Here is a 15,395-nt window from a genome sequence, read left to right on the forward strand (position 1 = left end):
GCTTGTGGCGAGATCCTAGTGCGCCACGGGACTGGCAGCCGCCTCACTGCATGCCATGGTCATTCTGCTGGTCCACCTGACCCAGATGCTCATGGACCTGCACGAGGGCGGGACTGACTCAGGGCTCTTCACTGAGCTGCGCGCCGCCACTGACCTTGCTCTCTGAGCGACGAAAGTGGCCGTACGCTCCCTGGGTCAGGTGATGCTCACCATTCTGTGGCTGAACCTGTCTGATGTGCTGGATGTCGCGCGGACCCGTCTGTCCGACATTCCCATATTGGCTTCTTCGGCGGTGCGGTTGAGGGCTTGCCCAACAGCTCTCAGCCGCCCATGAGCAGACTGACGTTGATTCTGTCCCGACGGCCCCGCCGTCCGCTCAGATCCCTCGGTCTGCCCACCGCCGAAGGCGCCCTCCCGCGGCTCCCACCCCGCCCGTTCACGGGCCGGCTCTGGGGCCGCGGGCGGACGCCACAGCCCTCTCCAGCCCCGCCCCCCGCTACACGCCGGGTTAAGCGGCGCTCTTGAGATGGGCTCCTCAGAGATGGGACTCAGTTCTTTCCAGGAGTTGGTAGCAGGACCACTCCTTTTCCCGGGGGAGGGCCGGGGAAGAATCCTTATTCTCCAAAGAGCTGACTCTGCCGTCTCTGAGCACAGAGAGTTCTCGGACGTCACAGAGCGCCGCCCACAAGCCGTGCTCTCCTCGTCCCCCTCTGTCCCAGAGGTGGTTGACACGGCGTGCCGTCCACGGACCGCTTCGCCCCTGTCCCCCTCTGTCGCCAGACCCCTGGCAGAGCAGGCCCAAACGGGACGACCAGCCTGGTCCTCCCCTGGTCCCCTCTGCCAGGGCGCGGTTGCTAACTGTGCCCCCACATCGGGCCGCTATGCCGTCCACGTCTGGGCCAGTTACTCCGCTTCGCTGCCCCTCCGGGGGGACGCCTGTGGTTCGCATGACCCCGCTGGTTCAGTTCCTGGGAGCCTGGTTAGAGCTTTCCTCGTCTGTCCCGCTGGGTCGCGCAGATCATCAGGCTCGGCTATGCGATTCAGTTCGCACGGTCTCCTCCCCGCTTGGGGAGTCCGCTCCACTTTTGTCGGTGGCTATGCCCCCATCATGAGAGCAGAGATTGCCACCCTGCTGGCGAAGGGTGCAATCGAGACTGTCCCTCCAGCCGAGATGAGGTCCGGCTTCTACAGCCCCTACTTCATTGTCCCCAAGAAAACCGGTGGGTTACGGCCAATCCTTGACTTGCGCGTGCTGAACCGCTCCCTTCACAAGATGCCGTTCAAGATACTCAAACGCGTTTTCGAATGCATACGGCCCAAGGATTGGTTTGCAGCGATCGACCTGAAGGACGCCTACTTTCATGTCTCCATTCTCCTCGGTTGTCTTTCGAGGGGCAAGCATCCAGTACGCGGTTTTCCCTTTCGGGCTAGCCCTGTCTCCTCGCTTCTTCATGAAGGTCGTCGAGGCTGCCCTTGTTCCCCTTCGGGAACACGGGGTTCGCATCCTGAGTTATTCGAGGACTGGCTGATCATAGCTCACTCTCGAGTTCAGGTTTGCGAACACAGGGACCTAGTGCTTCGGCACCTAGCTCGTCTGGGCCTTCGGGTCAACTGGGAGAAGAGCAACTTTGCCCCTTGCAGAGGATCTCTTTTCTCGGTATGGATATCGACTCGGTCGCCATGTCCGCGCAGCTTACGAGCGAGCGCGCGCAGTCACTGCTGACTTGCCTGAGACAGTTCGAGGGCAAGAGTGCGGTTCCACTGAAACTTTTTCAGAGGCTCCTGGGGCATATGGCTTCTGCAGCCGCGGCAACGCCGCGCGGATTGCTTCATATGAGACCGCTTCAGCTTTGGCTTCGCGACCGAGTCCTGAGGTGGACATGGCAACACGGCACCCTGCGAGTAACAGTTACTCCGACCTGCCGTCAGACCTTCACCCCGTGGTCGAACCTCAGTTTTCTACGGGCCGGAGTGCCCCTGGAACGAGCTTTGCGGCATGTTGTTGTAACGACAGATGCCTCCTCCACGGGCTGGGGTGCCATGTGCAATGGACGTGCTGCCGCGGGCTCCTGGACAGGACCCCGTCGCCTCTGGCATGTCAATTGCCTTGAGTTGCTGGCCGTACGTCTTGCTTTGCGCCGCTTCCGGGCCGTGCTCAAGAACCAACACGTACTAGTCCGCTCAGACAATACCGCCACTGTAGCGTACATCAACCATCAAGGCGGTCTGCGCTTCCGCGGAGTGTCGCAACTCACCCGCCACCTCTTCATTTGGAGTCAGAAGCATCTGAGGTCGCTTCATGCCATTTATATCCCGGGAGCCCTGAACTGTGCAGCCGACGAGCTCTCACGGCTTCAGCCCCTCCCGGGAGATTGGCGACTCCATCCCCAGTCGGTTCAGCTTATTTGGGACCAGTTCGGGGACGCTCAGATAGATCTGTTTGCCTCTCACGACTCGACCCATTGCGCCCTGTTCTATTCCCTGACCGAGGGCACGCTCGGCACGGATGCACTGGCGCACAGCTGGCCGCGGGGCCGCAAATATGCGTTTCCCCCAGTGAGCCTTCTTGCGCAGACCCTGCGCAAGGTCAGGGAGGACGAGGAGCAGGTCATTCTGGTCACGCCGTACTGGCCCACCCGGACCTGGTTCTCCGAACTTGTACTCCTCGCGACAGCACCTCCTTGGCCCATTCCTCTGAGGAAGGACCTCCTTTCTCAGCGACGGGGCACCCTTTGCACCCTCGTCCCGATCTTTGGAACCTCCACGTGTGGCTCCTGGATGGGACGAGGTAGGTTTGAGTACCCTACCACCACCGGTGGTGGCTACCATCACTTCCGCTAGAGCTTCGTCCATGAGACATCTCTATGCGTTGAAGTGGAACCTCTTCGTCAACTGGTGCTCTTCTCACCGAGAAGACCCCCGGAGATGTTCGATCAGTGTCGTGCTTTCCTTCCTACAAGATGGGTTGGAGCGAAGGCTGTCTCCCTTCACCCTAAAAGTCTGTGTCGCCGCCATTGCCGCACAGCATGACTTTGTTGAAGGTAAGTCGTTGGGGAGGCACGACCTGATCGTCAGGTTCCTGAGAGGAGCGAGGAGACTAAATCCTCCTCGCCCTCCTCTCGTTCCCTGGGACCTCTCAGTGGTTCTAACTGCCCTGCAGAGTGCTCCCTTTGAGCCTCTACAATCAGTTGAGCTTAAGTTCCTGTCAATGAAGACAGCGCTCCTGGTTGCACTGGCCTCCATGAAGAGGGTAGGGGACCTGCACGCATTCTCCGTTGACGAAGCGTGCCTGGAGTTCGGGCCGGCTTACTCTCACGTGATCCTGAGACCCCGGCCTGGATACGTGCCCAAGGTTCCTACCACCCCCTTCCGGGACCAGGTGGTGAACCTGCAAGCGCTGCCCCTGGAGGAGGCAGACCCAGCCTTGGCACTGCTCTGTCCAGTACGCGCTCTCCGCGCCTATGTAGACAGAACACAGTGTTTCAGGACCTCAGACCAGCTCTTTGTCTGTTATGGTGGGAAGCTGAAGGGAAAGGCTCTCTCAAAGCAAAGGTTGTCACTGGATAGTGGACGCCATTGCTTTGGCATACCAGCAGCAAGGTCGACCCTGCCCCCTTGGTGTGACTGCCCACTCCACCCGGAGTGTGGCATCCTCTTGGGCTCTAGCGCATGGCGCCTCGCTAACAGACATCTGCAGAGCTGCAGGCTGGGCGACACCTAACACATTTGCCAGATTCTATAATCTCCGAGTGGAGCCAGTGTCCTCTCGTGTACTCGCTTCAACCAGCTAGTACCGGACCCGCTCAGGTGTCTTCACTTGCTCGCCATTCAACTCCACGGACTGGATACGTGCGATATTCTCCTCAGGTGAGCTTCCCCGAAAGCCCTGAGCTCCTCCAGCACTCCTGACGTTGGCGCCAGTGTCTATTGCCTGCGCGTCGGCTAGGTGCCTCCCGTGTGCATGGTCCCTCCTCTGAGCGACCCCCACATGTGTATTTCCACTGTAAGCCTCTTTGAGCATGTGTCTTTCCCTTGGCAAGCCACCTTGCCACCCCTTGGGTTGAAATATTCCACCTGCGGCTGGACACCCCAGTGTTCTCCATATGTCTCCTTCGGGTCATATGTGTATTCTCTAAGTCCCCCCCTCTGGGTTGGCAGTAATTGCATATTTCCCCAAAACTTTGGGATATGCTCCCCAGTGTTCCTTGGTATTCCTGTGCTAAATAGGAGTCCTTCATCCGTGCCAGTCTCACGACAGGGATCTCAGATTTACGCAGGGCACTTGAAGACAGCTGAGAAGGTGGCGTGATCAGACTGGTAACCCCATTCGTCGTCATCCGACGTAACTCGGAGTGACAAGGAAAGGGAACATCTCGGTTACGTATGTAACCCTCGTTCCCTGAGTAGGGAACGGAGACGTTACGTCTTCCTGCCACTTTCCGCTGTACCGCGGGGATCGCCTGAGCTCAGTCTTGGCTCCTCAGCGAAGAAACATATCTGCCTGTTGCCGGCGTCCTCCTTTTATACCCACGAGGTAAGGCGGAGATACGCTATGCAAATTCCGCAGACCCATGGCATTTCTTTGCCATTGGCTCGTTTTGTAATACTCTAAGTCGATAGGTGTTCTAAGCGAAACCCCATTCGTCGCCATCCGACGTAACGTTTCCGTTCCCTACTCAGGGAACGAGGGTTACATACGTAACCGAGACGTTACTCCCAGCTTTGGTATATGATATCTCATATTTTCATCTCTCTTGTCCAGTGTCATCAGCACATACTGTATAGTGACAGCTGTGTAGTCATTTTACTACACAGCTGGTGCGTTAATATGCATTTTCAGTGGCAACGGTTCCGTATGGCATACCACCTACCGCAAAACACAATATCTGCCCAACCACCCGTCATTCACGCAATATACACAGGAACGTAATGACTGTAAATACTATACAACCTATACAAATAAACCAACAGACTCTTCAAGTTTTCAAGAATTCTACGAAACCGTAGCATGGCGGCCTGTACACAGCCAGCTAGAATCTTTCCGTCTCAACCACAGCCAGTTGCTGCTCCTTTCTGCTGCTTCAGATAAGTTCTTTACTGTGCGACGCAACTCTTGGCCACTGAATCCGACGTCTCTGAGGAACCGGGTTGTAGAGTGTGCCACAAAACCTCGACAACCCACTTCCACTGGATAAACCTGGACTCTCCATCCTCGCTGTTCTGCTTCAGTGGCCAGATGAGCATACCGCAGTTTCTTCCTCTCATATACCTCATCTACCGCATCCTCCCATGGCACTGTTAACTCTATCAGTTGAACAATGCGTGCTGATCCAGACCACAAAACAATATCTGGTCGTAGGTTAGTGGTGGCAATCTCAGGTGGAAAAATAAGCCGTTGATCAAGATAAGCCAGCATCTTCCAGTCCCTAGCAGCTTCCAGTTGTCCTGGGCAAGAATTGGTGTTAGCACCTTTTCTTGGTGGTTGCTCGCCTGGGCGGAGGAATATTGTCTTCTGCGTATAATGTTTTGCTAGAAGAGGCGGCAACTTATTGGTCATACTACGCTTGCCTTCCAATGCTAAAACCAAACATCGCAATACTTGGTCATGGTGCCAAGTAAACCGACCTTGGCTAAGAGCCACCTTACATCCTGTCAAAATGTGCCTTAATGTGGCAGGTGATGAACACAAAGGACAAGACGGATCCTCTCCTACCCAGAGGTTTAGGTTCTGCGGTGATGGGAGAACATCATATGTTGACCTAATAAGGAAACTGATCCTACTCTCTTCCACTGACCAAAGGTCTTGCCAGCCCATTTTGCGTTGTTCCACACTCTCCCATCTCATCCACTCTCCCTGCTTGGCCTGGGAAATGGCCTTTATACATCTCATCCTCTCCTCCTGCTTTCGCACCTCGTTGACTACCAGCTTCCTCCTTTGAGCTGGGCCTGCCTTGTGCCATTTAGGAGGAGCTAAAAAACCCCCTCAAAAGCCCAAACCCCCCTCTTCCATGCTGTACCTGTCCCACGATATCCCCAATTTGAAGGTCAGCCTTTGCCTCTACTACAGATTTCTTTGCTGACCACTTTCTACCAGTTTTTACCACAGGGGCTGCCTCCCTTACACATTTGTCGCGTGACTCTGCTAAAGTCATTTCCAGTCTGACCTTGGCACACTTAAACTCCTCGGTTAAAGCAGAGACTGGCAGCTGCAATACTCCTTTACTACTCTGCTGAGGCAGCGTGGAACTCCCAACCATTTCCTAATGTATGAACTTATTAACGCTTCCAGCTTATCCACTGTTGTCAACTAGTAAGTAACAAGTAAAGGTAATTGGTAGGGCTGGGTATTGACACAAATTTCACAATTCGATTCGATTTCGATTCACAAGCTTCCAATTCGATTCAATATTGATTATTTTGAATAACAGGTAGGGTACAATACATGGCAAATTCTCAAGGGAAACAAATCTCTTAAAGAATGCTGTAAACTAAAGTTAATTGAACAGACTTAATGTCTGTTTAAACTCCTAGCCTTGTTAGTGGTATTAGCTAGTGATTTTTATTTTTACTTATTCTATGCCCTATATACTAGCGTTATAAATTAATCTGTGGTAAAAGTAAAACTAACGATAAAGCTGGGTACATTCGATTATAATAAAAACGCATCCCAGAGAACGGTCGACTCGGTACCCATGTGTTATTTACCCCATTTTTGTCCGGAATTGTCTTTTAAGGCGTAAGAGAAGATCATGTGCACTCCGCGCTGCTGTTTCTCTTGAGCTGAGCAGCGCCAGAGCAATCTCACGCCACAGTGCCAAAAAGGTATTTATGTTTTTGAATTTCTTAAGAAAATGGACGTAATTTGAAATCTGAGACTTTGTTTCATATCAATAGTAATAAAACACAAAGATTATTGCGACTTATTGGATGGGATGCGCGCTAGGGATGGGACGGTATGAAAATGTCATATCACGATTATAGTGACCAAAATTATCGTGATTATCAATATTATCACGGTTTTGTTAAAACGAGATGAAAATGTTCTTCAGGACTGCGTTGTCGTCGTGTCCAGGTGCAGGTCCTTCAGATCTACATTAGGCCTGGATCCGGCAGACTACGTTAATCCTCGGGATAAACAGAGAGACTAATATTAGCGTAGATGCCATTCTTCTTGATGTAACGAGTACATCAGGTGTTATGGTTCCGGCTGACCTAATTTATGCAGCCTAACATTTGACATGATTTGAATTATAGAAGTTGATAATGTGTTATGTGTATGCTAAAGGTTAAAGAGATTTGTTTTTAGTCTAGATTTACACTGAGAGAGCGTGTCTGCTGCCCAGACAATGTTTATTCTGCACTGTTTAGAATTGGCATTTTATGTTAATGTAATGTTTGTTCGAAACAGACAAAAGCATTTCATTAGATGTGCATCATCTGTCTTTTGGTTATGCTTGATACATTTGCATGTAAGGCCTCCTTGGCAATATTCAGTATGTATATAGTGTGTTTGAAAGATGCAACAGCAGAGCAAGTCCTTTACTGAGGAATACCGTGCTTCCTTTTGGAATATTTTTTTTTGCTCCTGAGGAAACAGTTTTCTCTTTAAAATTTTCATTTACTGTAGTTAATGAAAAAATGTGTTAAAAATGACATGCTGTCTGTGTTTTTATTAAATGGGACCCGGTTGCTTGAAAATTGCTTCTCAAGGTAATAATCTCCTCTTCTAAATATTTTATTACAGTTTTACAAAAAAAAAAAATCTGTTATCACTTTAAGTTGAATTCTATGTAAAGCTACAAGATGATGCAATGTATAGGCAATGAAACATGTTTAAAGTAATACTTTCATCAGGTGAAAATATATATTGTAAAATGTATAATGTAATGTAAACGTCTTGTTTTGTTAAGCCAAACAAAATAGTCATGATAATAACAGACCACTAAAAGTAAGTATTGAACTTTAGTGTGTGACTTGTCATTCATCATTTAGGTGTGCAATTAATTTAGTAAGTAATTGAACAATAACATAGGTCTGGTGAAAAACTATAAAGAAGACAGGGGGATATACTTTGAAACAATTTTCACTCAGGAATTGCTAGTAAATTGCAAAAATAATGACAAAAAAATGGCAAGTAACACATTGAATTAAAGGTACAATTTTGAATTAAAAAGACTGAAATTGTGTTTTCTTCTAAACAATTTTGTATATCTATATATATATTTTTTTTTTACAATGTAGCAACATGCATAGCAACAACATTTATTTAATTTACTTTCGATTCTGCTAAGATTTAAGTTATGTTAACTTGATCTTTTTCACACAGATACTAACTGAAATTGAGAAGTAGCCTACAGCGATGAACTGCTCTTCTGAGGATCCCACATGTAAGGTGTTCCCATCAACTAACCTTACAGAACAAGAAAGCGAACCATTGGACTTTTTCAGGATTAGTTTGTTTAGCATTAGTCTCCTGTTTGGTCTTCCTACACACTCCTATGTTATATGGCTCATTGTCACAGGAACAGGAAATGGAGTTGCATCAGAGTTCTTCAACCTCAATCTCTCTGTTTGTGAGGTCATTTTGTCTCTGTATTCTTTGATCAATCTACTGAGAATGATCCCAATCCGCCAAACCCAAGTGCTCTTGATTCTAGCAAAGTTTCTATCAGGAAACATGATCACCATCCGTCCGGTGTTTCAGTGTCTGATGTGTGTTGAGCGTTACCTGGCAGTGGTTCATCCTGTAACCTTTCTGAAGTACAAACCTCTCAGATATAGAGTGATCTGCAGCACTGCAGTCTGGATAACGGGTCTTGGGTCCTGTGTGCTCTGCATATTCATTATTTTGTCACATCATTTCAGTTTTATGTGGTTTTCACTCCTGCAATTCCTTGTCTTCCTCTCCATCCAGTTGTTTTGTCTTGTGGCTGTTCTCAGAGCTCTGAAGCAGTCAGGGCCAGGAGAGAGAGGGAGAGAGAGAGAGGAGGAAAACCACATGAAGAGAAGAGCGTTTTATCTCATTCTAATACTGACTGTCCCTATGCTAATTTTATTTCTGCCTTTTGTTATGAGAGGATTCTTCTATATTCTGCTACAGCAAGATACTCAAGTGTTAAGCCTGGTTAGCTTGTATTGTTTTGTGTTGGGTGGTTTTGTACGTGCTCTTCTTTTTCTCTGGCGAGTTCGGAAACTGCCCTTCTTCAAACATCCCTAACACCTCTCATTTGTGTGAGGTTGCTCTTTTAACATTTTAAATATATACAATATTTTACTCATATTTTGATTGTTTAACTTAAATTTTAGGGTTATACAAAACATATATCCCCTCTGGAAATCACTTTCGCCCACTACCGTAGAAGTAGCTTTTTTTCTTCTTTTTTAATGGTCTTGTGCTTCAAAATCATTTTGCTGTTGAAATTTTACAGAAAGCTGACAATAGGCTGTTTAATGGCAGGATCTCATGTGACCATACAATGTGATAGTTATTACCATTATTACTGACCAGGAAAAAAGATACAGTTGTTTGAACACACTGACTTTTTGTTATCCCATAACGGAATATCCTAAGGCTTTAAGTATCCATACAGAAGTACATATACCCTGATTTTTTTATTTTTTTATTTTAGTTTAAAATTCAAACACGAAATATGAAAATATTCTTAACTCAAGAGATTTCTGTTTATGTATTATCAGCAATTTGTATGTTTTTCAAATAAAAGCAAATCATTTATGACTCATGTTTCCAAGCGTTGCCATAGATCACTGCAGTGAGTTTCTATTTGTTTTTCACAGTCCATTAAATGAACAACAACAGTAGGCATTCAGGTTAATGTACCATGTTAAATGATATTGTAAATTAAATTTTAAATTAGCACATTTATTTCTATATAATTTTGTATTATATCAAAGCAAAAATACTTATTTTTTGTTTTCATTTTTTAGCACTTCTTGAGTATCATGATTTTACATTGCATTTACATGTGTAAAACAAATGTTTAACATTTTTTGTACAAAGAAGTTCTTATGGCTTGACGTTTTGTAGCCGTAAAAGCAAGCATGCAGGTAATAAATTGTTGATAGCATGAGATCTATGCTCACTGGTAGTAAATAGTCTATACCACCTGTCAAACTGATTGATTGACAGGTGGGCGTGGCTATCCTTTGATCTTCCCCGCCCCTTCCGGTTCCTCCCCTTCCTGTCCCGCCCCTTGTCCCGCCCTTCCGGTTCCTCCCCTTCCTGTTACCTGTGACCTAGTTCCGCCCCTTCCTGTTACCTTTGACCTAATTTCCGGCCCTTCCGGTTAAACTTTCTGTCAAAATGATGGATGTGTGACAGTTAGTTTGATCGTTTGAAGTTAGTTTGATAATAGTTACTTTTGAAGTTAGTTTGATAATAGTTACTTTTGAAGATGTATTGTCTTTGAAGCTGGTGTTTTGTCACCACCCCAGCATTCCTGAGCAGTTTATCTGTTCTGTAAAAGAATATAAAATAAAATCTTACTAAAACCACACACACACACACACTTGCACAAAACATAGGGACCGCGCGTCTATGTGTTGTGTGTGTGTGTGTGTGTGTGTGTGTGTGTGTGTGTGTCAAAGCAGGAATTCCCCTCCATCCTACTCCCACTCCCACATTGCTAGGGACGCCGGAATTTTATCTGACTAAAGTTGAAAAAGCATTGTGTTCATTTAAATGAAATAGTTATAAATTTTACATTTAGTCATTCACAAATTTGACACTGACTCAAGTTGAAAAACCATGCTGTTCAATTAAAAGTATATAAATTAAACAAAAATAAAATCATCTTACTGTTTCACCATGGTTGAAAAAACCCACAAGTGTTTCTCCCTGAAGTCTTTTCTCTCTGTCACACCAGCGTGTGGCTGGCCTGGTATCTGTTTTGTGACACGTTCCTGAGCCCATTGAGAAATATCTTACACACCCTGATGAAAAGCATTGTGTTCCTTAAAAGTGTATAAATTAAAATATATCATATATAAAATAAATAGTTTACTAATTTAACTAAAGTTGAAAATCATGCTGTTCATTAAAAAACCTTGCTAAATTACTGAAGTTGAAAAGCACTGTTCATTTAAAATAAATATTTTACAAATTTACTGTACCAATTATGCTAGATTTAGATAAAAATAAAATCATCTTACATTTTCACCAGGGTTGAAGTAGCTCCTATCACATAGATGTCCATATTGACCATTTAAAGTTGAAAAGAACCCCAGAGTATTTCTCTCTTTCTCTCTCTCTCTCACACCAGCGTTTGACAGTCAGAGCGGTGTGTTCAGTGATCAGAATGAGACTGTGAATGTTTGCTAAATTTATTTCATAGTGTATAAGCATTAAAAGTTTGAAATAGATCTTTTTAAAAATATGATTTTAATTAAATTCAATGAATTCATAAAAACAAATATGCTATATCGATGGTCTCTGGGGAAAACATGACTGTATTTTTTTTATTTATCAGGGTGCATGTAAAGAACTTTGAAATTTGCGGCTCTCACAAGTTATCTCACACATTGTGTGAAATGTTCACAAATGATCACAGAAAACTGCATTTTTACATTGTTTTTTACATACTGTTTTGCACTCTCATACACTAAGTTGGTTCCATAAAATCAAATAAAGTATATAACTCAATGTATAATGACAAAATGTATTCAAACAATTTAACCTTAGTTTTAGCTAAATTAAAATATATATAAATATGAAATATAAAAACTCCTTACATTTTCATAGAACTTAAAAGAAGTAGTAGAAACTAGCTAAAAAAAAAACCCAAATAGTTTAAGATGTCATAAACAGGTACATTTCTCTAAGCTTAGACTCTCTGAAATATATCCGGAAGTAGAAGACAAATGTGATAAATGCCATGGCTCCCCCTGTCATCTTAGCCATATGTTTTTTTTTGTCCTGATTTGGTAGATTTCTGGGTGGCTTATTTTAATATTATGTCCTCTGTTCTTGGGGTAAATCTCCAACCTTGTCCTCTGATTGCTATATTTGGAATTCCGGACCCCTCAATGGCACTTAACCGTACACAAAAGGACATCATAGCTTTCACATCCTTACTAGCAAGACGCTCCTTATTGCTACATTGGAAGTCTGCTAAATATCCTTCTATCTCCCGTTGGCTCAGAGACATCATGTATTTTTTAAAACTTGAGAAAATTAAATATACATTGAGAGGATGTACAGTCAAATTTTTCCATAAATGGCAACCCTTTATTTCCTATTTCACAAATTTAAAGGTACTACCCAATTGAATGTGTGCCTGTTATTATTGTACTGTTTGTATTGCATAGTTAACCAGCAATATGTGTGTTGGTCATGGTGAGCTGAGTGGGTGGGGGGGTTGTTTATTATTTCTAACAGACACTCTGTGATCTACTTTACTTATTTCTAATGATTCTTATTAGAGTGTTGTTTTTTTGTTGTTGTTTTTTTGTTTTTTTGGGGGGGGGGGGGGGGGGTGTTATTATTATTATTATTATTTTTTTTTTCTTTAATGTGTATATGTGGCCGGGCACATGTTCATATATGTTTAAAAAGTGGGAGGAAAAAACAAAAAGGGGGGAAAGGATAAATATTATCTGTGAATGGAAATTCTGTATTGTTTGTTATTGTTGTATTGTTTTCCCTTTCTCCTTCAATAAAAAAAATTAACAAAAAAAAAAAAAAAAGATGTCATAAACAAAAACCCTACCAGATCCTTCAGGGATAAACTACAGGGTGAGATGAAGCTTCACACCCTCACAGAGACGAGAGGAGTGACAGGCCAGATGAGCCTCTGGGGTCATAATGCCCCAAGCATATGCAAAGTTAGTCTGCTTTTCACTGTTTTATTCATATTAAACTCGTTTAAAAGCATAATCTTAAAATTTTAAATCAGATATTTTAAAATTAAAAGACCGTTTAAATCAAATCTGTAAAGTTTTATTAAAATCGCATCATTTACTTCTGTATGATAAATGATTTTCATACAAGGTATTATTTTTTACTAAACATCGTTTTTTCAAAAAATAAAATAAATTTTTTTATAAATCAAGAACTGGGCTTTGGCGTCTTAGATCTTATGTTTTTGTTGTTTTAAAAGAAACCCCCAGGACTCTACATTGCTCTTATTTAGATTAAGTTGTATCATTTAGAAAATCACCACACATTTTCAGAGACGCAATGTGCCTGTGCTCCATGACGTAGCATAATTTGTCTTGAGCGAATGTTTAATTTTACTCGTCTTAATTCAAAGCTATGACCTATTGTATGTATAAGATCATTTTTACTTTTCTTGTATCTCCCAAACTATCCTTATTCATTGTGGAAACACACAGGGTGAACCCCTTTACTGGAGTATACTATCGGTTATCTACTCAAAATATATGTAGAATTTTAAAATGTTAGCCTTTGTTGATGCGACAGGCCACATGAACAGACTTTGGAGAGAGCTGATGATACTATAGAGGGAAGCATGCCCCTTTGACTTCCTCCATTTTTGGAGGCTTTTTGTTAAATACCCTATAGCTTAGTCCTTAAAAGGTACGCGGTGTAGGAATTTCCCCATCTAGCGGTGAAATTGTATTTTGCATTCAAACGCATAGCACTCTCTAGGCTTCGCTTTTTCAAATGCATGTTGCAACTACGGTAACCGCTATGTGCCAAAAAGCTACGAGATGTCGTCCAATTGCACTTCATCGAGTTTAACTACACACGTTTTACCGTTATGTTGCCTATATAATGAATTACACAACCACGGAATGAAAAAGCTTGTAATTTAGACCATAACACTGACTTAACTGTCGAGGAGAAGGCAGGACTTCGGTGTCCCTTTCAAAGTCTTTTTCCTTCATTAGCTCTATCCACCTGGGAAAAGCCACCCCGATATTTACCCTCGTTTTGACTTTGCCGGTCGCGTTTCCTTTTAGATTAAATTTTAAGCTTTATCATGGCTACGAGGATTGCATTATGAAGTGCCGTGCAATCTTTCAAATTTGCCGGGGGAGTGACAAGCGCCCCTCACTGACCTCCTTGTGTCCGTTTCAGATGATTTCAGTCACCCGGCTCTGAATGAAAACGTGTTGTAGAAACGCGTTGAGGTAGCCTAGTGCTTTTTGTCCCTCTCCGCTGTTATAGTTTTCAAGATGGCGGAACGACTTGGAGGCCTCCATGGACTTACTCGTCAGAACATCGGCAGAGCTAATTTTACACCAATGAGGGTTTGTATTACACTTTTCAAAGGGTAATCTTACTTTAAAGTTTGAACAAAAATGTAAAAGCACTTCTTCATGTTTGCTGTGTTCTGACACAATGTCATTAATTGGTACTTTTTTCCTTTAATCTTCTTTTAAAATATACTTTTCTTATTTATACAAAGGTTCAATTTCAATTCATTTCCTAGCAAGTATAAAGTAAAAAAATATGATATATGATATGTCTGATGCAATGTTTTTTGTTTGTTTTTTTGCAAAAGAAATATGCGCTGCAAAACACCAAACAGTTCAACTCACAATGACGGCATTAAGGATGGCTAACGGCTTAGATCAATTGGTGAAAACACTGCGTGCGTAAGGTGGTTTTCCAGATTTTCCGCCAAAAATCAAATATTGTATTAACCTTTTCAAAGATTAATCTAGCTTTTAAAATAAAATAAAAAAAATAAAAAAACATATCTTCATACCTGTTGTGTTCTGACACAAGGCCATCAACCGGTTCTTTTTTCTTTTATAAATGTACTTTCTACAAATATCAGCCTGATAAGTATGTACTTAATACACGATTAAACGAGGCAATCATGCTACCAATTACGTCTGACACATTGTTTTTTAAGAAAAGTAGTGTTTTAGAATGCAACTAAACCAGATGATTTTTTCTTTTGACAAACCTACAGAAATGCATGTCGATTACTAAGTTTCAGGCATAGTGCAAACATGCAATGTTCGAGAAAGTGTAATCTTTGCGAGGTCTCACCCACAAACGCAAAACTTTGTTTTGGGCGATACGGGCATAGCTTTACTAAAGGAAAATATTATGGAAGTCATTATCAAACCATATTTTATTTATTAATATTAGGGTTCCGTGCTGATTTTAAGTTTTTGTTTGTTATTAACTAATACCTTTTATTTTTTTAAATCCACCACAAATATTTTTTTTCAAAAATTTGTTCTCTGACCCCAAATAAACAGATAATGGAATGTTCACAAGCTACAGTTATATATTATTCTGCTTAGTATGTGTGTAAATAGTTGTCCTTAAATGTTTCTATGTATTTTTACACGCCAACATATTTTGTCACACCGCAAAGTTCCACATTCTTGTAAAGACTAACTTTAAAACATAATCTTTATACATGAATTCAAAAGACCAAATCACTAAGAAAAGC

The 15,395-nt window shown here is 43.4% G+C and overlaps 1 protein-coding gene across 1 annotated transcript; it reads left to right on the plus strand.

Annotated features, from left to right (window-relative positions):
* Nucleotides 1-8,359: 8,359 nt before the first annotated feature.
* Nucleotides 8,360-9,217, plus strand: LOC143704183 (G-protein coupled receptor 4-like). The gene has a single exon (XM_077197428.1). The coding sequence runs from the start codon at nucleotides 8,360-8,362 to the stop codon at nucleotides 9,215-9,217; it is 858 nt and encodes a 285-aa protein (XP_077053543.1).
* The last annotated feature ends 6,178 nt before the right edge of the window (nucleotides 9,218-15,395 follow it).

This window comes from Siphateles boraxobius, unplaced genomic scaffold, assembly GCF_051911475.1.
Source record: "Siphateles boraxobius isolate OS27281-9 unplaced genomic scaffold, OSU_SipBor_1 11, whole genome shotgun sequence".
In the NCBI taxonomy this organism is placed as follows: Eukaryota; Metazoa; Chordata; class Actinopteri; order Cypriniformes; family Leuciscidae; genus Siphateles; species Siphateles boraxobius.

Excerpts from the sequence above, each read along its gene's own strand:
- LOC143704183 (XM_077197428.1), top strand. The coding sequence starts at position 8,360 with ATGAACTGCTCTTCTGAGGATCCCACATGTAAGGTGTTCCCATCAACT.